Genomic DNA, 23,983 nt, shown 5'->3' with positions numbered 1-23,983 from the left:
TCGGTACAGTGCTTATGTGTGCGAGTATCGCGCCAAAAGTTTCACTGAATGTTCGGCGCGGAGCAAACAAGAGAGAATTTGGTATCCGTCGACCCCGTTTGATTGAACATTCGCATTAATACGCCCCAAGGCCGAGTAGAATGTGCGAGTTCGCGTCCGAGGAACCTATAACGCATTCGCCCGTCGAATTGAGTCAGTGGGTCCGCGAACAGGTCTCACACTTATATTTTATATTAACCATGTCGATGATGATGCTGGCTGAGGACCGAACCGTTACCTGTTAACTGTAGTCTGACCCGCGGATAACGCCACCGGCCAAAATCAAAAATATAAAAAAAATCGTCAGGTAGCCCGCACGGCAGATCAGAGCACCTGACAAAAGCCTTTCGCCTTGACCCATCGTACACCCGCGAATATCGTGTATGTTTCTGATTCATTACCGATATTGACTGTGTTGTTTTGCACACGAATTGCCAAATCTGTGTTGTATTAATAAAGTCCGGATAAAAATCGTGTAGAGGGTTTGGGATGAATGTAGCTCATCTTTATCGCTTGGGATATAATGCTAAAAGTAGTTGTAATACATATTTTGTTTTGATTCAATCATAAATCGACCCAGTATTATGACCCATATCTATCTAAATCGAAACAATAAAACTAAATTAAAAATCCCTAATAAGTTATGTCCCTAACAATTATTACCGTGGTAAACATTTCCACGGATTTTCCGATTCCAGTAAAGACAGCATTTTCATACCGTTCCTACTTTTGTACCTAGCATTGTTTACATGCCATGTCATGTTTTCATATTACTAAGAGCTTTGCTAATTGACACACATTCAGAGCAGTATAATATATGTAAGGGACACAGAGATCACATATAATACTGATGCATAGAAAATAAAAACTTGTTCGACCGCATCTTCGGCACACAAATCTACAAATGACAATACCATTAAAAGACCGATCTGGCATGACCCGTATATTTGCTTCTTACTGTATTCAAAGCAACAAACTAACACACTTTGATTAATTAATGCACAATCGAATTTACGTGATAAATTGCTGTTCTGATGCGAAGCGCCTTCGAATGACTTCCGTTCCTCAAAATAGGTTTATTACGTTTGTAGTTCCAAAAGAACATTCAACAAATCAGTAAGATCGAATCGCTTTAAATCAATTTTATTATTATGTGGTATTTGCAGCATTAAAAGATTATCTTTTAAAGATAAAATTATATTATAAATAGTATAAGAAAGTATAATAGTATAAAATAGTATGAAGTATCGCCTCTGCAGACAGCCGAGCAAATAATTATGCGAATGTCATTTCAAATGTGTAAAAAAATATTTTTTTTGTTATAGATGTTAGTTGTAAATCATTACAAACATCTATTTGCAATAATTTTTTATACATTTGAAATGACATGCGCTATATTTTTCATTATTATAATAATTCGTTGAGAACTATTATTTATATTTTTAATTTACTTACTTTTTGTCGAATTCAGGTTGTAAAGTCAGATGAGAAAATAGAAATTGTAGCAGCAGTTCCCGAAGAAGTTCTGAGCGAAGGAAATGAAATTTCAAATACAGATCAACTCGCATTAGAATCAACAGCAAAAGATGGATCCGCTGTTGTACATCAATATAACGCTCTGCCTGGAAGAGGTGAAATCAATTTTTAATTTACTCACACTTAAAAAAATTAAAATTAATTTAAATATATTATTATCAAAGGGTTAAAACTAAAAATAGTTTATAATTTCAGCGATCATAACTGTAAAACACAGCATTTTTTAACGATTGGTGATAAAAAAAATATTATAGTAAAAAAAAGTTTAGTTTGTTAGTAAGAAACATTATTAATAGTAACACTTTGTTTACTATACTATTTAAAAAACAATTATTGATGAGAAAGGACAACGTTTTTTGTCGGTTATATAATAAATTTCAAATTAATTCAAACATTCAAACATATTATTGCGATCGCTCTTTTTCAGTTTTTCTTGTACATATTTTTTTTCTCATTACATTTTTGAAATAATATAACACATTTTTCAATTAGGTCATTCAACCAATCGCAACGCACTTGGACAATCTTCCTCTAACTATCATGGCCCACCGCCACCTCCCATAGAAGCAACTGACAAATCTTTTTCCGAACATCCTGGAAATGATGTATATGAGCAAGGACCTGGTGAGCAATTGCACCCAGAACATTTACTTGGAGTACATGGACAAGAAGACTGGCCAGTATCTACTACAAAAACCCCTAAAATCATCTCACTAGATGTGAAATGCGAGCGAAATTCTATGAAAGTATTTATAGCCTTTGATAAGCCATTCTACGGTATAATTTTTTCAAAGGGGCATTACAGTAATCCGGCATGCGTGCATTTAAAACCAGGTCAAGGGAGCAGTAACGCAAATTTTGAAATTGGTATTCATCATTGTGGGACAGCAGGCAATACGGAGAATGGATACTACGGGTATGGATCGGAATCCGGCTCTGGTACATATTTCGAGAATGTTATAGTCATCCAGTACGATCCTCAAGTACAGGAAATTTGGGACCAAGCTAGAAAATTGAGATGCACGTGGCACGATCAGTATGAGAAAAGAGTTACTTTCCGTCCGTTCCCTGTAGACATGCTTGAAATCATTCGAGCAGACTTCGCTGGTGATAATGTAGGTTGCTGGATGCAGATTCAAGTAGGGCGTGGGCCTTGGGCTTCAGAAGTATCAGGACTCGTGAAGATTGGTCAAGCTATGACGATGGTTTTAGCTATAAAGGACTACGATTCTAAATTCGACATGCTTGTACGAAACTGCATGGCTCACGATGGTAAACACGCCCCAATTCAGCTTGTAGATAGATATGGCTGTGTTACACGCCCTAAACTAATGTCCAGGTTTACAAAGATCAAGAATTTCGGAGCTAGTGCCAGTATATTGAGTTACGCACATTTCCAAGCGTTCAAGTTCCCTGATTCTATGGAGGTGCATTTCCAATGTACGATACAGATCTGTAGGCACCGTTGCCCAGAACAATGTGATAAACAAGCGGGTTCGTATTCTGAATTATATGGCCCGGCATATGTAGGAAGCAGAGAAAAGCGTGCTGCCGACCCTAAGCAGGAGGTCGGCCTGAACAAAGTCATTCGCGTTGTATCAACGGGCGATCTGACATTCCCCGTAGCCGAATCAGCTAATTCGACAAACACGAGCACGTTAGTGTTCCCGGCTAGAAACGATGGAATCATGTGCATGGCCACTATTAGTTTTATGATTGCTTTGGTAGTTCTTCTCTTATGCCTCGCAATGTCATGCTTATTCAGTGCATTCTTGTGGATTAAATTGCGGTCGTTCTCTCAAGTGAATAGGAAACTTCAAAAAACTAACAAACCACTCACTTTTAAGAAATCAACAACACATGGGAGTCATGTTTACTCATAACATTAACATATAGTAAGATAAATTAAAAAAAAGACTTACAGGGTTAATTAAATGAAAGATTATATTGGAATGAAGGAAATTTTAATAAGATACTTAGTCGATGCATTGACTCTGGCTTGTACCGAGAGTAAATTAGTGATTTCGTATGATAATCTAAGTCTCTAATCTATTTTCAGAGTTCAAATCAAATTTTTGATGTGTGTTCTGAACATCTCTGTACAGCCAACTGTAATATTGTAATATAATGTCTTGCAAAGGGATGTTATTTATATATTAATTATTTTTCAAAAATTAACTTCAATAAGTTTACTAAAGCGGAAAAAAATCTCATAAGACAGATATTACATATTACTTGTCCGTCTGATTATATTCAATTGAAATGCAATTAAATAAATTATTTATTATTTTTTAAAACTTTGTTTTACTGACTATCATATATTAACAAGAAAAATTTTTATTTTTTAAGTATATTTTCCAGTTTCATAACATAACACATACTCAGCTAAAGAATAAGTTTATCAATTCAATTTGTCCTAATTAAGAGACAATCACACATTTCACATAATTGGTTAAATTTATAAAAATACATTAATCGCAAGATTTTGCAATTATCTTAAAGTCTAATGTAAGACAGTGTACATCATTTATTTTATAAGAAATAATTTATAAGCGCAATTCATCAAGATTTATTACTAACTATTAACATTAATTATTTATAGCTCTAAAATATATACATGACTTAAATAAAGTGAAAAAATCATTTAGTCATCCACTAAAGTAACAGCCGTTCTTACTAAAATTATGTCAATCACAATTCATCATAAAATTTCATTCAACACATAATTAAAATAATATACAAATTATATACATTGTGTATGCAAATAACTGATTATCCCAAATATTAATATAATACCGGAGTCAATTGATTAGCATATTCTGTGTAGACTAATCCGCGACATACAAATGTGAATCCTTTTAATATTTCAATCAACTTCCGTCTATTAGCCTTTTCCCTGTATTCGAAATATACACTATAGTAGCGCTTAAATAGGATTTTTAAATTATGGCACAAACCTCAACAAATCTTTACAAAAGGTTAACTTCTGCTCCTGTGTCACACAATTTGTTGGAAAATCTGGTAAACTCAAATTTTGTTGCAACCATTTTGCAACTTCATCAGGATATTTTTTATTCAATGCTAAAAAGATATCACCAAGAGCATCTACATTTGTTCGGGGTATTGCACCACCTGACATAGAAAAAAGTTATATTATTTAAAAAGAAAATTAACTCTAAATGAATATTACAGCTGATTATCAATAAATACACATGACAAGTATTTGAACAAAGTACGAAGTTACCTAGGCACAACAAAAGTTTTGTAATTAAAAACTGTCCATTTGTGAGAATAATAATATTAAAATCAGGATATTCTGGTCCTTTGCTAATAAACTGAACCAGAAATGAAAGGCAAGATTTCATTGCACCATGTTCTGGCAAACCAATTCCAAGTATTGCTGTAATAAATCAGTAATTATAATTGTATTAATTGTAATTAAATATTACACTTTATTCTATTGTAAATGGCTATAAGCAAAGACTTACCTAAATTAACAATATTTGTCAGATTCAATGTAGAATTTATCAAAACTGATGTACATTTTCTACACACTTGTGACAGAAATAAGAAAAAAGATTCCATTAGATCAGATCTGTAAGACAAACCTATTTCTGAAGCTGCATTGCATGTTGATAATGACACAAAAACTAATTGTGTAAATAATTCATCTATTAGTGTTTTCAGATGAGCATCTTTATGAAATGCTAATATTATCTATAAAAAATACTTGAGTAAATGCTCATTCACTGTATATCTTAAATTAAAGCAATAAATTAGTTGTTTTTTTTTTATATAAATACCTGTTTAGATACATCTAAAGCTTCACCTATGGGTTCTACTTGAAAAGTCTGTAGTATCATCAGGCAAATATCTTTCAATAATGGTATAATTCTTTCCATCAAAGAGAGTACTGCATTTTGTAATACATGATATATTTGCTAAAAGAACAAAAAACAAAATTTGCAGTACACACATTAACTGACGATTTGCATAATTTCTAGGCCAAGACTATGCAAATATCGATAATTGTAAATTCTAACAATAATATGTTACAATTAACAAAAAACTTAATTAAATTAAGTATTAAATGATTAAATAAACATCAATATATAGTTGGTATTGTTTAACATTTCCAAAAATTTCTAATAAATTTCTTAAATATTTTTATAGATGTCCTAGATACTTACTTGCAAAACTTCAAAATTGCATCCTTTCATTTTTGTAATATCATGCATAATTGGAATCAAGGTCTGCAAAATCAAAAAAACAGCATGGTTTTGATGATTATCGGTTTCATATTCAACTTCACAGTATTTAAATGATGAGAATAAAACAGCAATCATTTGGAAATTCCTAATTAAGTTTGCCCGATCTTGATTCGTTAACTAAAATTCAGACAAATGCATAAAAGTTGGTGATTAACAATATAAGTTTATAACTATACTTACTTCACTATGTTTAGATATCTCTGCTGTAACTTGCATGATAGGTGTTAATATAAGTTTTAAATAATCAACAATATCCTCCAATGAGAGCATAACTAAAACTTTACCAACACAAAACATTATTCTTGTGCATTCTAATTCTTTAAGTCCACCACTATGCAATGATTGCTAAAATAAAATTTACCATTAGCATAACCATGAACATCATAAACATCAAACATCGATGCAAATACATAGTTGCATAAATATCTTTTCTGATATATAAAATTCGACAGATGTTTTCTAATGCGTTTTCAAAATAAAATAAATCTGAGATAATGAACTGAACATATTATATCATCTAATTAAACATCTAAATCATTAATATATTTTACCTGAAAAGCATGCAACAAAGGCTCAATAAATGGACAAAGATGTCTTTGGCATTCCCTCGTAACTTCTTTAAGTAACAATGTTGCTTGCGAAATTATTGCTGAACTTTTATTAAGTGAATTGCAAGCCGCTGGTATAATTAATGATAAGGTTTCAGGGTGATAATTCATCCACTCTGAGAATGATCCTAAATATTATATAAAGATTTAATTTTATTGATATGTACAATATATTCAATACAAAATATTACTTATTTGAATAAAATGTTAATTTTATAACCACTGAATTTTAAGAATAAAAAATACCTATTGTATTGAGTGCAGTAAGCATAACTTTATCATTCAATTTCTCATAAGGAATTTGACACAAAATTTGGAGTAGTTCTGGGATATAAAGATTTTCTGAGTTGTGAACATGACCAGCCACTGCACCAAAGCCATATATAAAACCCTCTGAAAATAAAAAAACAATCATAAATAATAAATATTTTATAAATAATTATCCTAGGTTAGTGTGATATTACCAATTTCTCTCCAATTCTCAGGTCTAATATTATAAACAAGTTCTCTTAATTGAGTCATCAAAATATATAGTAATTCCTCAGTTAACAAACTGTAACAATATACCTAGAATGTGTATTTAAATATGAATATTGTAATAGTACAAAATATTAAAAGTATGTATATTTTCATACCAAAGTATCTGATATATCTTGACGATAACACCTAAACATTTCTTTATCCTCTGCTGCCCAACTATTAAATATATCTTCAATAGGATAAGTACCTTTTTTAACTAAAACTTTCACTAATGAACAATATATCGGCCTAATTAAAGTCATACATTTATTTCTAGGCTCAGGTTCTAAGTACATTACTTCATCCTAAAATATAAAATATTCTAAGACTAAATAAAGTTCTAACCCTTGTTTTAATTAATTAATTAATTAATAACTTATATTATTTTGTCTAACTAGACAACAAATTGCAAGGCATTCAACAGACCTGTATCATATACCAAAAGCTAAAAGCTAGATTGCTGCATGATTCTTGTGTTGGATAGATTCCTGGTCTATTTGAGCAATTCATAATTTCTGACAGCAGAGTTAAACAAACATTTTGTTTTTCACTGCGTTCCTCACAAAATGCTTTTATTATTGCCCCTATATTGATTTCAGCAACACTTATAAGAAGACTATATATATTTACTAATATATCCTACAATAGTAAATAAAGGTAAATATATTTCAAGATATTTTAGAATACAAATATAAAAAATGTAGAAATGATATGTAAATGTTTTATTATTGATTGTTTGTTTCTAAATAATAGACTCAGGATTACAAATAAAGTCCAGCAACAAAAAATAAAAGTGTAATTCAAGATCTGACCTCATTCAAATTATCCACTTTAAATTCTGCAGCCGTGATTTTTTGCAGCACTTGCAAACATAGGGACAAATAATGCAATACAAGTTGTGGTTGTAGCTCAACTTCCGGCTTTGTAAGAAGCGCTTGAATGGCATCAAGACAGCTTTCAGCAAGTTCATGCTCTTCTGCAGAAAGGCAACCATCGCTTTCATGTCTGTTCCTATAAATTCCATACAATCATTACAGTATTTTCAAGTAAGTAATTAAAAATGATAGTAACATTATTGAATGTTTACGAACCAATAACAAAAATGTACAATTTGCAATAGCGAAGAAATTATAGTCTGGCATTTATCTAAAGGAACACTAACTATTTTAAACCATGATTCAGTACAACGAGCTGCATTTTGTAATGTAGTAAGATCAAATTCACAGAATCTCCTAGAACATAAACATAAAATAAACATTTAATATAATAAATATATTTCATAGAGTCCTACTATATATAGAAAGCCAAATATTTTATTTACATGGCCATTAATGACAAATTTATGATGATATTAAACCTTACCACCCGGCATTGATTCAAAGCAATCTATCAGCAACTTGCTGCTAAATTCTGAGAAAAACGTACCTGATGTAAACATGATATTATTATGTATGTTAAGCAATTTGTTGATATAAATTTGTGAACATTAAATAACATACATTTACAATAATATTTAAATTTATTATCTGTAGCATTTTAAAGTTAAAAGCAATTTTCAAGAAGCATAAAAGGTTGATTCCACTGCCATTTATCGCAGTAAAATATAATAAATCGATTTGTATATGTCCTTCTAATTTCTGATAAATTACAAATTGTTGCCGTATTTAGGGAAAAAGTTGGTGTATTTAAATTTTATGATTTTGTCGTGGGTCAGGTCACACTTATTAATAATTTACAAAGCTGAATAGGTTACTATTATATAACATAACATTATAATACAACTGGTGGTGTATGAAATAGTGCTTTAAAGCAAATTGCTGTAGTTACCTGTACCACAATAAAATATTTGAGGAATCTCAAATGTTTTTAAATAGATTATTATAAATATTGTAACTTTCATCATTCGTATTGTATAGATAAAATATACGAGCTTATAAATTGGACAACAATGTTTATATATGTTTACATGAAAGCTAAATAAACAAAACTTAATCAAGCGAATTTAAAATGAAGGATATTATCTCATGTTCATAAGAATTATTTACACTGTATTTCATAGTTAAAATTATTTATTTGAAGTTCAAGTCATTATAGTAAGTTCACCTCGGAATTCGAGATACCCAGCTGTAAGTCTGTAGATACTGTATGTTGACACCCTAAAAGTTGTCTCAAAACCTACATATAGTGGGGTATACGCAACATATGTAGGTTGTGAGATAAGTTTTAGGGTGTCAATATACAGTTATTTACAGACTTACAGCTCGGTATCGATTGTTTTTTGAATCGTTCAAATCGGTTGATCCATGCTCCCAAAAACATAGACAAAAAATTGTATTCATACATAAGCACACACACACACATACATCCATTCTTTCTAAGGTATACCAAAATGTTCAGAAACCTTTTGCTCATTCTTGATCTATTGTATTCGATGCAATATGGATTGAGACACTATGTGTGCAAAATGGTGTGTATTTCAGAGGCGACAGCTGAGTGATATGCTGAACTACCTTGTCCACTCAGAAGGACAGCCGGGTGGAAAGGGTTATAATATTAAAGATAAATATTATTGAAAAATTCGTGTAGGAAAAATTTGTGTTATAATACAGTAGAAGTTCCTTATTCGCGCTTTCTATATACGAGATTTTGCTATTCGCGGCCAAAACAATTGTGACCCAACTTCTATATTCGGGGCTAAATATTTCGTTATTCGCGGATTCCAATATGTATCGAACCCAAAATCTACTAATATGTGATCTGTTAGACTTAAAATATTGCATATTAAATAATAGTTATCCAATATATTTATTTTTCTTTATTGTGTCACCTTGAAACATATCCCCTACAATTCCATATAAAATGCCATCCTGCATTTGCAGATTTATTCTTTACTTGCGAATTATTTAGTCACCTTGGAACATACCCCTATGATTCCATATAAAATGCCATCCTGTATTTGCGGATTCTTTATTTACGGAATATTTACAAAAAGTATGCACCGCAAATAAAGAGGTTTTACTGTACTTATTTAAATTATGTGTAAAAAATAAGCATGAGTAAAAGTGCAAAGAATACAAAACTCACTCTGTTCCTGCAGTTAAATATTGCTCAACTATATTCAATACTATACAGTGGCTGTGATTCAGTTCTGCTTTAAGCTTATGTGGATCGGGGCATCCATTTACAACACTGGGAAACTGGACATATCATGAAAATATAACAATAATATAATGTTTATATAATTATTAATATTTTCTTTTAAATTACCTCTTCTGCAATGCTCATGAGAACTTCAAATTGAATCCAGATAATCTTGTCTTGTGGCATATTTAAAAATGGTGGCGATTGGAGGATATTAATGAGATCACTTAACGCATTTGGCCAATTTGTTGGCATCATGTGAAGAATAAAAGCAGATAACTAAAATTTTGTATGAATAATAAACAATACAAACATGTGACTTAAAAGTATTAAAATTACAAATTTTTACACATACTGCAATACATAATCGATTTAACACCAAAGGTGGACCATTAGAAAACTTGTAAATAACTTCAAATATTTTTTCTTTTAATTCCATATACTTTTCTTTTGGCACTTCTTTCCAGAATTTAAGTAATTTCATATGTAAAGTTGTTGCAGCAAAGAATTGTACTTCTGTGCTCTGTTGAAAAAGTTATACATTTTAAGTAAACGAGGGCTATAAGAAAGGTTTCACTAATTAAATTTTGTTCAAAAATGTGTACCTTTGATGGTTGCAATAAATCCCAAACAAAAGCCCATGCCTCTGGGCTCCTTTGAGCCTGTGTTAGCCATTGGTGAGCATTTGCTTGCTGTGCTGCTTCAGACCTATAGAAAAGGCTGACAGCTTGCTCCAAATTATAAGCATTAATATCCATCATGTCTAGAAATATAGAATAATACGTTTCTATCATATATTTACTATGTTAATGCACTCGAAATCAATTTCATTTCAACCAAATAGGTTAGATTATTTTGCAAGTATATCAAAAACGTCAAGTAAATACATACATATATTCAAATCCAGACATTTGAATAATAGGATAATTTATGCTCCATATAATATATTATAATAATATATTATTCGGTATACTGTATTCTTGCATTTTCATTTTATATTTATCTTCATTTCAAACAAAATATTCATCTCAGGTTAAGTTAAACAAAACTTTTCAAAAGTTCTTCATATGACACATGACTTAACTCAGTATTTGTATTTATGTCGTACTTGCCATAAGTTATGAAAATGACATGGATATGCTTGTGCACATGGTAGGAAATCACACCGAACATTTTTAAAATTTCAACGACATTTAGTCTTTAAATATCATTCAGAACTTTATTGTAATCATATATAAATAAGTATAAATTTATTGTAGTACAAAATTTGTTATAGTAAAAATTAAAAATATTGAATAAAAGACTACGTGTCTGCAGCGAGTTACCATGCATAAATTAACAGTTTTTGAAAAATATTTTTATATATAAATTTCATCAATGTACATCGCGGTATATGAGTATATACACACATGGAAGTTTATATATATATATATATATATATATATATATTTATATATAAATGTGTGTGTATGTATTATAATTTTTCAGATGGTGATAAATATGTTGAATATAAACAAAAAAATTCTTAACTGGCATCCATCCAGATAAAATAGAATGAAAACCATATGAAAACTAAAGATATGTGTTTACTACTAGTACAAAACATGACTAAAGAAAAATATGTAAATTTAACATAAAATAAACAACAAAAATATTAAAAAACAATTGTTTACTTAAGTAAAAACTAGTGGGGTGCTTGGCATCGTGCCTTTGAGACAAATTGCTGGAACTTTCCGTACCATAATTAAAAATCTTGGTACGAAACCCAAAAAAATTACACAAAATGTGTACACATTATTAAAATCTCTATAATATCTGATAATTTGATGTACATATGTCCAATAAATATATTTGACCGCCAAAGGACATTTTTTTAATTTAATTTTTGAGAGTCCGTAACCGCTGGACCTGCCTTCCCAAAAATTTTATCAGTTCTTCATATTCTCAATGCAAGTAAAATGTTTTTGAATTATTAAAATCGGACGCTCCGTTCTCTTAAAAACTGATTTACCGTTTTTGGCACTTTTTGCCCCGTATCTTCGGAACGGCTAGACCTGCCTTCGCCAAAAACTAATTAGCACGTCTCCTTATCAATACGAATCGAATGTTTTTTGAATTATTCAAATCGATTTATCGTTGTTCCCGAAATCGTCGACGAAAATTTGTATCCACACACACACATATACATTCATTTTTTCTATATTCAGAAATCTTTGAAACGTAAAGATATATAAACATTTTCATTTTCGATTTTTTTGCGATTACTATAACTTACCCTACATGAATTCATGTAATGTAATTCATGTAATGTAATTCATGAATGAAATTTAAATTAACAAGAGTTGAAAACTACATACATATATAGTAAAAAAATCTAACAAAAATATTTAGTGTAAGAATAAAATGAATAAAATATAGAAACTTACCACACAAAATATTGAAACACCATACGAAATTATTCAACTATCACACCTTAAAGGGTAAAATGTAAACATTATGATTAAACAGTTGAATGCGGTGAGCGTTAATATATAAAGATTTTGAAAAACGTGCATAAACAATATAATTTATGCACACAAGCCAATAGAAAATTCAGATAGGATATTAAGAGCATTTAATTCTAATTAAAAACTGATATAAAAATGGATCACAAAATAGCCTTATTTAGTATTTTACATCTTGATTTTTGAATTTGCAATTGATTAGAAACGAATTTACATTAACCTTGAATACATTAATTAAATTCATTATCACAATAAAAAATAAATATACCAAGAAACTAGGGCTCCTCCATTTTAAACAACTTTAAATATACAGTGATACCTCGCATAACGTACGCCTCGCACAGTGCACTATGCGCATAACGAACTTTTTTTTTGGTCTCGAACGTTCCACACATTAAACTTTGCTTCACACAACGTACTTATTCATTGTCATTTGTAGTCAAAAAACATATGTTGCTCAAATTAATGCAAAAAGTGGACCTTGGAAAGTTTTGCTCCGCTGTGAAAATATACTTGTTGGAAAAAAAACTATCGACAGTTTTTTGAAAATTTAGAAGCTTTAAAAGGGTACAAAAGGGAGCTGTACGATTCTGACAATAACTTTTTTCGTAAATCAGTAATATTTTTTTAAATGTCTTAATTATATGTAAAATATATCTTATTTTTTATGAGCAAATTTCAAACCACAGAACGAATTAATTTTATTTTCATGTATTTGTATAGAAAAAAGTGTTTTGCAAAGCAAACTTTTCTCATAACAAATCTCCCCAAATAAATTAAGACGAAATACGAGTTATCACTGTATGTATGTATATATATATATATATATATATATATATATATATATATATTAAGTTGCAAAATGCGCAAAATGATTCCAAAGCGTAGTTTTCATTTGCTACTGAGATTGTCTTTTTATCTATTGCAGTTGTTATATAAACATGGACAAACTAATGATTGTTATACAAGAATGTTAAATAAACAACAAAAGATTAATTCTGTTTAATTATAACCCATTCTAGCTATTCCATCTTATTGCATAATATTATAAGCTAATATGGTCATAAAAGTTTTTATTATCTAACATACCAATCATTATAATTAACATTCAACATATACAAAATATTTTTTATAATAAACTATATTGGACGGACTTTCACAACTCAAATTGAGTAGTATTAAAATAAGTAAAAAAAAAATATTTATACATATACTATACGTGGATTCAATATGAATACAAAACTTTATGAATTTATTGGACGGACTTTCACAACTCAAATTGAGTAGTATTGAAATAGAGTAAAAAATATTATACATACACTATAAATGGATTCATTATCAATATAAAATGTTACTCCTAATTTTCCTATTTACTATATATCTCAGATCAAAGTTGAGTTAAAGATCATATGAAATATAATTGATAATTTAAAAACCATGTGAATTATAAAAATATAACATATCTAATATGTTATTGCATTTTGCTATCATTGAACATTGCAAAAATATTAATATTTTCAGCAATGACATATTAATGTAAAAAACTTGCATATTTATGTTTTCATGCTTAATAAAAATGATACAACTAAAGTTAATAAACTCATGCATAATTTTGGAGAGGCACTTCGGAAGAAACCAAAATTAAATACTTTAATATAATTTTCACTTTGTACCCATGGATTTGAACCATCATCAAAATGCATTGGGCATCGATCACCTATAAATAAATATAAAAATAGTAAGTAAAACTAATAGAACTAAATTAAATGTATATATGAGGATAGGTAGATATCAGTGTGGGTATATATGAATTGACTTATTAATTTTATACTTACGTTCACGTTCATATTCTTGCATTTCTATAGCAACTGAAGCTCCTTCAGTGTAGTTCCAAGAAGTTACATCTTGGTCAAGATCACAAAAAGGTCCAACAGCTTTAACATATAAAATAAGTATTATTATTGTTTTTTGATGTAACTAAAAAGTACTGTATAGAATAATATACATAAAACTAGCCTTCAAATTTAGTTATTAAATATAAACTTTTCTAAGTTTTCAATTTAAAGTATAATATATAATTCACTGATAAATTACCTTGAGACATGAGTACTCTATTAAGATCTGCCCTTTGGTATACCCAACAACGATACTTTGTCAATGCATCCAATTCATCATAGGTGATGAGATAAGATTTCAAGTTTTCTTTCCAAAAACCAATGCATTTCATTTTGTAGTCAGGGTCGCCTATTAGAATAATGACATTAATTTTGGTAAATTTTAAAATTGAATGAAACAAAAAATACATACTGTATATATCAACAGGCCTTCCCAAATGATCAAGAGACAAACAATAGTTTTCATCTATAGCAATTTCTTTTTGGTCAGTACCACAAACTGAAAAATCAGAAATATTTTGTTTGCAATAAGTGTTCGGTCGTGGACTTAATGTAACACCTCCTAAAATTCTGAAATTAGAAAAGTATTTGTAAGTAATTATTTTTTATCCCAATGACTACATTAGTAGTAATAATATAAATAATAAATTTAACCTTGTCTCAAATGGTACATCTCCACGTTGTGTAAAATTATATTTTCCAGCAACTGGACATCGAACAGGTACAGGATTTTTAGCTGTGTAAACATATTTGCAGGTAATAAAGTTTCATAACATTAATAAAAAAAAATTATAAGTAATAATTTAATAATTTTACCTAAAAATAAACTATATTTCCATTGGACTTCATTTTTAAATTGGACCCATGAGCAGACTGTATGAAAATTGTCATTGATGACAGCTACACCCTTTCGGTAACGTATAACATTATGATGTTTAGGTACAAAGTCAAAGCATATAAAATCTTTCTGGCTGTAATAATATATAACAAAACGCATAGGAACATATATAGATACTCATGATATTTGTTTAAAAAGTTATTAATCAAATGTTATAATTGATTATACACACATTATTTTTACTATAACTTTATCTTATTACGTACCATCCATCAACAGTTAAACGTGCCATCATAACTCTACTATCCCTTTGTTCTCTGCAAACATAAATTGTTTTCCTAAATCTTCCTTCATCAGGATACCAAGTCTCAATGATATGTGTTTCATTTATGAACACATCGGCGTCAAGGTTAGCAGTGTTTATCCATTCACCAGAAAAGTTTTGGGGCAATCTACATCCTGTGAAAGTAAAAGTGAAAAAAAAATTATCTTTAAAATCCAAATCAAATCTGCACATCTTTATATAGATAATTATTTTTCACCAGGTTCTACAACTTCAGCCTTAACAGGTGTTAATCTCAATCTCTCCGGAGATCTTTCTGGAGTTTTTAATGTATTACACTCAGCTGTTATTGAAACACCGATGTATAAATCATCATCACGATTTTTCAAAAAGCATCTATATTTTTCATCTTTTCTTGATTCTTTAGTATTAGCAACAGCAAAGTAATGATTTTTGTCAACAAACCAATGTCCCAAGCAACTGTATTCCACCACTAAAATTGAAATAACATTATATATATATATATATATATATATATATATATATATATATATATATATATATATATATATATATATAATTCATATTTATTGAATAATTTATTTCAAATATTTACATCCATTGAAAGTTCCTTTCATCCCCTGACATTCCCGATATGTAATATTAAACTTCTGATTTGAAATTAAAAATTGTGAACCTGCAGCTTGACAAGATCTTATTGTTGCATCGGGTGAATTACATTCTCCCGTAAATTGAAAACGATTCTGCAAACAAAAACAAAAATATGATTTAGAATGACTATTAATAAAAGTAATATTGATTAATAAAGTATGACTACATTGTAGTATGTACTAAATAAGTTTTTATACCTGATACGTAAATTGCCAAACGCCTTCAAGAGAAGATCTGCAGTTAACTGGGACATAATTTTCACTAAAGAGTGTAATAAGTTGTTGTGCAGGATTCAGACCTCGGCAAACTCTCTCAACAGTTGGTTCTTCGCCAGGTCTTAAAGTTACACAAACACCTTAAAAGTAAATATAATATATAAAATGCATATAATTAAATATTGTATTTAAATAAAATACTTACTTTCAATTTTTTCTAAAACATTAACAGTGCGAACAATTAATTTTACACAATGATAACATTCTCTATCTTTTAGAACAAAAGTGTAATTTACATGATATTCTTCCTTTACATCAACACAATAACCTCTAAAAACAATAATTAGATATGTATATATACAAAAAAGACAATAGTTAAAATCTCATAATAGAAACGATTTATGAAACCTATTTGAAACTTCCTCTGCATTAATTTCAGTGGTTGTAGGTTTTCCACTCTCCCAAGAGAACCAAGTTCCTCGTATGACAACTGGGATAGTGCATTCTGCTTCTACATAGTTTACTGCAATAAAAATATATGTAATTTTTCAACTTTAATGAAAATATCTATTTTGTGGTGTGTTATTAAAATCATTCAGGTGGGCGGGGTTAGGTATACATTTCTCCAAATGTGTAACAAATTTAGGGAATTACGTATACTTACCTAATATAAAATGAACACAGCATATTCCAAATAATTTAAAAAATATTTGGAAATTTGTAAACATTATTAAAAATATTATTGACAACTATAACCATAAAAACATTTTTTTAAAACAATTGACAAGTTGACAAACACCTTATTCAAAAGAAAACACATAGAAATCTTTTACCAAGCGTGAAGGCCGTTACTCGTTTGACCCGCAGTCGAAAATATTATGTTGGACCCACTGGCAGCGCTAAAATCGAATTAATAAATCTTATGATGAAATAAAACATATATTGCTCGAGTAAACATTTTATTATGATTCTTGCAGGAATTTATAATTTTATTAGAAATTCTGATTGAAAAATATCACATAACATTTCTTTGAGACCGCCAAAGTATACATTGGCCATTAATAATATTTATTACATTTTTTTAATGTAAGTAGGAAGACATTGAATCACGGATCAATTAATTTTGATTAAATTTGAGCAAACTTTAAAATAATTGAAAATGAAGTAATACCTGTGTCTACTGTGCACTTTAAATTTACATACATATCCATTATATAACTATCAATAACATTTATGAAAGTGAAATTCGACGTGCAACATCATTTGCTGCATTCGAGACTAAGTTTGATTTGGAGTCGGAGGAGGAAGATCGCTCAGAAGGATTAAGGGAAGGATTGATCAAGAGAGCATCTCGAGATATTTCACCATCTGAAATTTAAGGATAATGGTTTTACAAAATTCATTGAACAATTTTGATAAAAAATATTTAATAACGTAAACAATATTATACACTACTAGTTATAGACTTTAATAAAAAGTAATAAATCAGGTATATTATCATTAATGAAACATATTGTGAATATATGGTACATTTTTATAGTAAAATTTTCTACAATCTAAATTATTCATCATAATGTATTGGCAAACCATATTCACTTCTTACTTTTAAGTTTGTCCGACAAGTCATCGAATGTTGGGTCTTGAATATTGAGCATCAAGCTCTGGCCAGAAAGATAAACACGATTCTGAGAGTTTGCAATCTAAAACAATAATTAAAAAATAGATATTTTTAGGAATAGTATTCCTGAAACTAATAGGTGCTAATCTTTATTTTTGTTAATCATAATTAAAAACAAACATTACCGTTCTTGCAATACTCTGTGCAGCTCTAATTTTCCTCAGCTTCAAGTAACCTGGATTATGGCCAACTGCCTGACCTAAGTAAACATCACATTAAGAAAAATATGCAAATAAATTTTCACACAACATTATGTGGAAAACTTTAAAAAGGATATCATTTTAGCTGCTTCTGCTTCTCCCTCAGCTTGCACAATTTTCTGTTGCTTTTCTTGTTTAGCTCGTTCAACTACAAATGCAGCTCTCTGCGCTTCTTGCTGTGCCACCTAAATAAACAACATTCGTATATAGTAAATATCAAAGCTAATCTAATATTGGAAATTACTTGTTTGGCTTCAACAGCAGCAGTGTACTCCTTTCCAAAACTCAGTTCAGTGATAGATACATCATCTAGAATAATATTAAAATCTGCAGCTCTTTCTACCAGTTCTCTTCTGATTAACAGAGATACCTAGAAAAGTAAAACAATTGCATAATAGAATGGATATCAGTAATTTCTTAAAACATAGCTAAAAACAATATAAATTAAACTTAATTGACGAATGTATTAAAAAACAAACTCCGATTGCCACTACATTTTACGAGAAAATAACCTAAATTTAATTTAATTTTAATACCTGCTGTCTTTGAGTAATCAGCTGAGAAGCATTGAATTTTGCTACTACACTCTTCAGCACTTCATTACAAATTGAAGGCAAAACCTTCTCATCATAGTCTAAGCCTAATTGTCTGTACATTGTTGGGAGTTGTGCCGCATTTGGCCTAGACAAAACCCTCAATGATATATTAACCATCTGTAAATCTTTAGATCCAGTAGGTGAGGAAATCTTTCTTGGGCGGGACCTAATATCATATATAATTGGATAATGCAGCCATGGAATGCGAAAATGAAGTCCTTCAGCAAAAATTTCTTTCTGAATACCTCCCAATCTACTGAAAATTATAGCCCGATGACCACCTTCGACTGAAAATGACCCACATTGATGAAGCACAAAGCTAACAATTTTTCTAAACGAATATTAACTTATATCTTTCAAACCTGTATAAAGAGACTGTGATACCCCGTAAGCTACAGCACCGGCGGCTGCAAGAAACTTGAGCCCCATTGTAAGGCCGGGCGGTCCACCTTTTCCAAATTTTCCGGCAAGATCATTTAACTTTGCTTGTGACATTTTAAAAGATTAATTTATTACTAGACGATCAATTAATGTTTACTCACGGCAAAAGAAACAAAACACACACTATTGTGCAATTTTTTTATCGACTACTATGTGACAATTTATTTGGTTAGGGAAGTTTGGAGACGATGTGCTATAACATGTTCAAAGGCACGATCATGAATTCAGTGCAACCAACAAATGAAAATCACGACCGCTTTCATTCTTTACTGTTGGCGCCTTTTTTAAATACTCTCATTTATGCTCCTATTTTATTTTATTTTAAATGCTGAACATATGATTTAATAGAAAATTTACTGTGAATTAATATGAAACTTTTACTACCTATTATTGTTAAATATTCATTATATGTATATCTAGATAATTTTTTAACTCCCTTTGTGTTTTTTAGGAACCACCTTGATAAGTTTTAATACTTGCTTTTGTTTCACACATAGTAAATGAACTGATAAATGAATTTTATATATTGATCATTTGATCATGTGCTCATTCAAATCTGCTGCTAACTATAAAACTTAAAATTTTAATAAATTTAGTACATTTAAATGATCTATTAACTTTAAACAGACTTTATATCATTTGGGCACAATGCTATTAATTCATGCTATTTTTTCATTACATTATTGATACACAACACAATTTTATATTCATTGCAATTAAGCCTCTAATAGAAAGAATATGAAGTTAAAAGTACTTTCACACACAAAATTCACACATTTTTAGATAGAATTATATATTTAAATTCATAAATTAAAAATTTGCAGTTATATAAATTATATTATATTAGGAATTTATTGTATGAATCGGTCTTCAGTGTCAATTTTTATAAATTAATACTTAAACCTATTCTAGTAAATATATTAGAACATGAATTTATTTGCTGCTATTTCATGTACTTTTCTTTCCATTCCAAATATTCTGTCCTATATGGCGTGAGTGGTATAACAAATACTGATATATCATCAATGGTTGCTGGTTTATTTTCCACAGTTTTCCATGAGCGATGCTCAACCAGCTTACCCCGAGAATGTGCCACTAATTCTTGTGCGGCTGATGTATATCGATGCTTTCCATCAGGAAATTGTTTCAGACTTTTGTACACTATTTTTGCAGCAGTGTCATTATCAGTTACATCCCAAAGGCCATCTGTTGCAATTATAAGTACTCCCAATTCTTCTTCTGGTTCTTGTTTGGTTAAATCCAATATCATCACCTGAACAAGAATGTATTTTAAAACAAATTACAGGTGATAATTTTTTATATTTTACCTCAGGTTGTGGAGTTAAAAAAGGCTTAATTAATATTTTTGTATTAAGCGCTTTCAAATCATGATCTCCAAATCCTCTTGTAACACCAATTGTACCCATCACACGACTCTGAATGTTTAAAAGTGTTTTTCAAAATGAATAATAGTTTCAGAATGTTTAACTAAATTATTATATTACCCTTTTGCCTTCTCCAGTAATAATAGGAATTTTTAAATCTTGTTGTGTCAAAGTTCTGTATGTCCACCCTGTCATAAAAGCTTCTTTGTATAAAATCCTCCTCCCAAGATCGCGAGCTGCAGGCCTTTTTACATATTCTCTCCATGTAAACTCATCTCCAAGCAAACATGGCTGAAGAGCAGCAATTGCTCGAATTCTTTGACGCTCAGTCTCAGGTGTAAAATCATGCGACATAGGCACAGCCATTGGAACATATAAATCTTTATCGTCATCTAAAATTAAGTTATTGAAATAATGTGTTTATTCTATTAATAGCTATGTTGAAAGATAATACTAATATTGATCTTTAAACAGTTTTCAATCATTTTATTGTTCAAGAAAATTTCCTAAGTTACAGATACTTCGAACAGTGTTCTATATTTGAGCTACCAATTATCTTACTTTTCAAATAGGAAAATAAAAGGATATAATTGAAGATTATGATAATGTTCTGTTTATGAACTACAACTTAGATAAAAAAAATGAAAAAGTCCCTTATTATAAAAATATAAGTATAATTCATAATACCTAAATCAGAACCAACAGGTACATTGTCTTTGGAATGTTCATTTGAAGATGAATCAACATCACAATTTACTTTCGGAATATTTGTTTGAGAATTTTGGGCATTATCTAAAATGTTTTTCTTAACAGGTTGGCATAAAACTGCCCTAGAATCACCAGCGTTAGATACATATAGTTTTCCTAACAATAACAAAGCAACTACAGCTGTACACCCGCCTGCATTTTGGTACCTATCTCTGTCCTCTGCTAATAGTTCATCCTGGAAAAAAAAGTTTAGTTAAATTCTTTGTTCAGAATATTCAGGCAACATTATATTAAAGTCAAACCATTTCCCAAAATGCAGCTTCTAGAGCACCAATAATCAATGCATCATGGGATACAGGTTTACTCAAAAATGCAAAGTGATCCATTTTTGGTTGTCCTGGAACTGGTGGTAATAGTTCATCAAAGACATCAATTAGTTTTTCCTGTAATGCAAGCATTCAAATTAAGCTGTGTAAAATCAACATTTTTTATTTTTCTTTATTTATACTATAATACTTGTCAATATAATTTCATAAACGCTTTAGTGGGATATTTTGGATGAATTGCTGCATGCTTACATGTAAAATGTGATGCAGTTGATTAGCGGCAGCTAATGCTGCTCCAGTACCCGCATGGCCATCAAACATTCCAAAATACACATATGGAAGAACTGGAGAGTCCTCTGACATATCACCAGGTCGGCGTAAAACTCTTCTATGTACTGATGCCTAAAAAATTATGATGATGTAAAAATGCTTTGATAAAGATTGTAAGTAAATACCCTGAAACACATAGAAAAGAAACATTATTGATAGTAGATATTAAAGTATTTTAAAATATAGTATATGTAAAAATAATACTAATAATTTATGATGTGTCTACATATCATTTGAAGATTGTATGTCATTTGAATTTGCAATTACTATTTGCAATTTTATAGGATATAACAGAATACATGTTTCATTATATTGCAATATGCTTAAGTATTAACTAACATCGGGTGATTGGTAACAAAAAAAACTATTTACGGCTTGGAAATAAAGGTGTTAAAACTGTATACACTAAAAATGCATAAGTATAAGTTACTGATAAAAATCTTTCTAGTAAAAAGAAAAATTGAAGGTAGTACAACAATAAAACGGATTTAAAAATGTTTAATAATTTTCACTACCTGATCTTCATTCCACTGTGATTTGCCAGCATTAACACATTCCGCATAGCCAGCATTGAATGGTATGATTGTCACATCTCTCGGTACAATAATTGGTCTTACATGGTGATCTGCAGACACTTTGACTTCTTCCATAGTTTGCAGATTAAGGAACGCCGGTCTCGAATATGGAAACTTGGGATCGGCATTTTTGTTAGCCTTTCCTCTTTCGTTATCAAAATCAGAAATTAAATGCGGAGCATATTCACTAGCAACTGCATTTGCTAAAACAGCTTTCAATCGGTTGAACATATTGTAGGATCGAAAGCTATCTTTTATCACGATATAAAAATATTTACATATTAGTAATAAATATAATTATTTATTCTATAATACTTGTCAATATCATTTCATAAACGCTTTAGTGGGATGATTCATTTTCATCGCTTATTGTGGACATATGGTATACACATTATTATAACAATCTTATGTTTACTATATTAGGGAAACAAACAAACAAGCAATGTTTATTATTAATACTTTAAAAGGCAATCGATAAAACTTTTACTATATAGAAAGCGACATGACAGATTCTTTCACTGCCGTACACAATTCACTATGACGTTTCACCATCACAGTTTGTTTTGTAAAGCCATCTTCTCACTACGCAAGTTGTGCAATTATTTTGTAATAAAAAAAAAATTCATCATGTAGTGCAATATAGACAAAAAATAATAGTTTCTGAAAAAATATTATTATTTTCATAACTGCATTTATTATTCAGAAATAAAATTATTACAATTTTAACAACTGCCTAGAAAATTTTCTATTTTGCTGTTGTTTTTGTTATTACTGATAACAAAATTTAGAAGATTCATAGCTATTTTAAAACAAAAAAATATTTTGAAAGAATAAATGTTTAATACATTTTATTAAGTAAACTTTAGTGTTTCTGAACATGCAGATGCCGATTAGGGCACATTTCATAAACAATGATAAAAACAATCAACTGAAACAATTCAAAAACTGGTCAAAAGCCATTGTTGTAGTTTTCATGTATTTTATTTGTAACACAAAATTTAAATCAAATATAAATATTAAACATTTCAATGATTTGTACAAAAATAGTATTTTGTTATTATTTTGAAGTTCAAAGTAATTTATATATACAAACATAAATATATTTCATAATTTATATCTACAAATATTAATACAAATATAAGAATCACAAAATATTTATTATGATATATATATATATATATATATATATATATATATATATATATATAGGCAATTTTATGTAC

General features: G+C 29.6%; 5 protein-coding genes across 5 annotated transcripts; 1 reads left to right on the top strand and 4 right to left on the bottom strand.

Annotated features, from left to right (window-relative positions):
- Positions 1-140: 140 nt before the first annotated feature.
- On the top strand, positions 141-3,458 carry LOC113376106. Its single transcript, XM_026616032.1, has 3 exons — positions 141-212; positions 1,511-1,670; positions 2,068-3,458. The coding sequence occupies exons 1-3, from the start codon at positions 141-143 to the stop codon at positions 3,456-3,458; spliced, it is 1,623 nt and encodes a 540-aa protein (XP_026471817.1).
- A 787-nt stretch (positions 3,459-4,245) lies between these two features.
- LOC113377419 (importin-13-like) lies at positions 4,246-11,170 on the bottom strand. The gene is made up of 19 exons (XM_026617736.1): positions 11,006-11,170; positions 10,720-10,877; positions 10,470-10,637; positions 10,241-10,393; positions 10,058-10,170; positions 8,065-8,205; positions 7,786-7,984; positions 7,400-7,612; positions 7,090-7,278; positions 6,919-7,021; positions 6,701-6,847; positions 6,398-6,582; positions 6,027-6,191; positions 5,766-5,963; positions 5,379-5,516; positions 5,064-5,292; positions 4,820-4,975; positions 4,533-4,707; positions 4,246-4,471 (listed from the first exon to the last, which is right to left on the bottom strand). Exons 2-19 carry the CDS (start codon positions 10,873-10,875, stop codon positions 4,360-4,362), a joined length of 2,940 nt encoding a protein of 979 aa, XP_026473521.1. The 5' UTR covers positions 10,876-10,877; positions 11,006-11,170; the 3' UTR covers positions 4,246-4,359.
- Positions 11,171-14,160: 2,990 nt separating this feature from the next.
- Positions 14,161-17,333, bottom strand: LOC113377199. Its single transcript, XM_026617427.1, has 13 exons — positions 17,186-17,333; positions 16,930-17,044; positions 16,727-16,851; positions 16,504-16,661; positions 16,251-16,398; positions 15,894-16,127; positions 15,618-15,810; positions 15,330-15,484; positions 15,168-15,249; positions 14,926-15,083; positions 14,713-14,862; positions 14,454-14,552; positions 14,161-14,335 (listed from the first exon to the last, which is right to left on the bottom strand). The coding sequence occupies exons 1-13, from the start codon at positions 17,247-17,249 to the stop codon at positions 14,172-14,174; spliced, it is 1,845 nt and encodes a 614-aa protein (XP_026473212.1). The 5' UTR covers positions 17,250-17,333; the 3' UTR covers positions 14,161-14,171.
- A 352-nt stretch (positions 17,334-17,685) lies between these two features.
- LOC113377200 (prohibitin-2) lies at positions 17,686-19,647 on the bottom strand. Its single transcript, XM_026617428.1, has 7 exons — positions 19,358-19,647; positions 18,936-19,282; positions 18,644-18,769; positions 18,477-18,584; positions 18,325-18,402; positions 18,125-18,221; positions 17,686-17,889 (listed from the first exon to the last, which is right to left on the bottom strand). Exons 1-7 carry the CDS (start codon positions 19,488-19,490, stop codon positions 17,753-17,755), a joined length of 1,026 nt encoding a protein of 341 aa, XP_026473213.1. The 5' UTR covers positions 19,491-19,647; the 3' UTR covers positions 17,686-17,752.
- Positions 19,648-20,353: 706 nt separating this feature from the next.
- LOC113377377 (protein phosphatase 1H) lies at positions 20,354-23,153 on the bottom strand. The gene is made up of 7 exons (XM_026617675.1): positions 22,701-23,153; positions 22,108-22,257; positions 21,832-21,972; positions 21,509-21,764; positions 20,942-21,213; positions 20,765-20,872; positions 20,354-20,709 (listed from the first exon to the last, which is right to left on the bottom strand). The coding sequence occupies exons 1-7, from the start codon at positions 22,989-22,991 to the stop codon at positions 20,380-20,382; spliced, it is 1,548 nt and encodes a 515-aa protein (XP_026473460.1). The 5' UTR covers positions 22,992-23,153; the 3' UTR covers positions 20,354-20,379.
- Between the last annotated feature and the right edge of the window lie 830 nt (positions 23,154-23,983).

This window comes from Ctenocephalides felis, unplaced genomic scaffold (assembly GCF_003426905.1).
Source record: "Ctenocephalides felis isolate EL2017-DRISC unplaced genomic scaffold, ASM342690v1 CF-g0.4_SCAFFOLD_01886, whole genome shotgun sequence".
NCBI classification, from domain to species: domain Eukaryota; kingdom Metazoa; phylum Arthropoda; class Insecta; order Siphonaptera; family Pulicidae; genus Ctenocephalides; species Ctenocephalides felis.
This window is presented reverse-complemented; position numbering and strand designations above follow the sequence as displayed.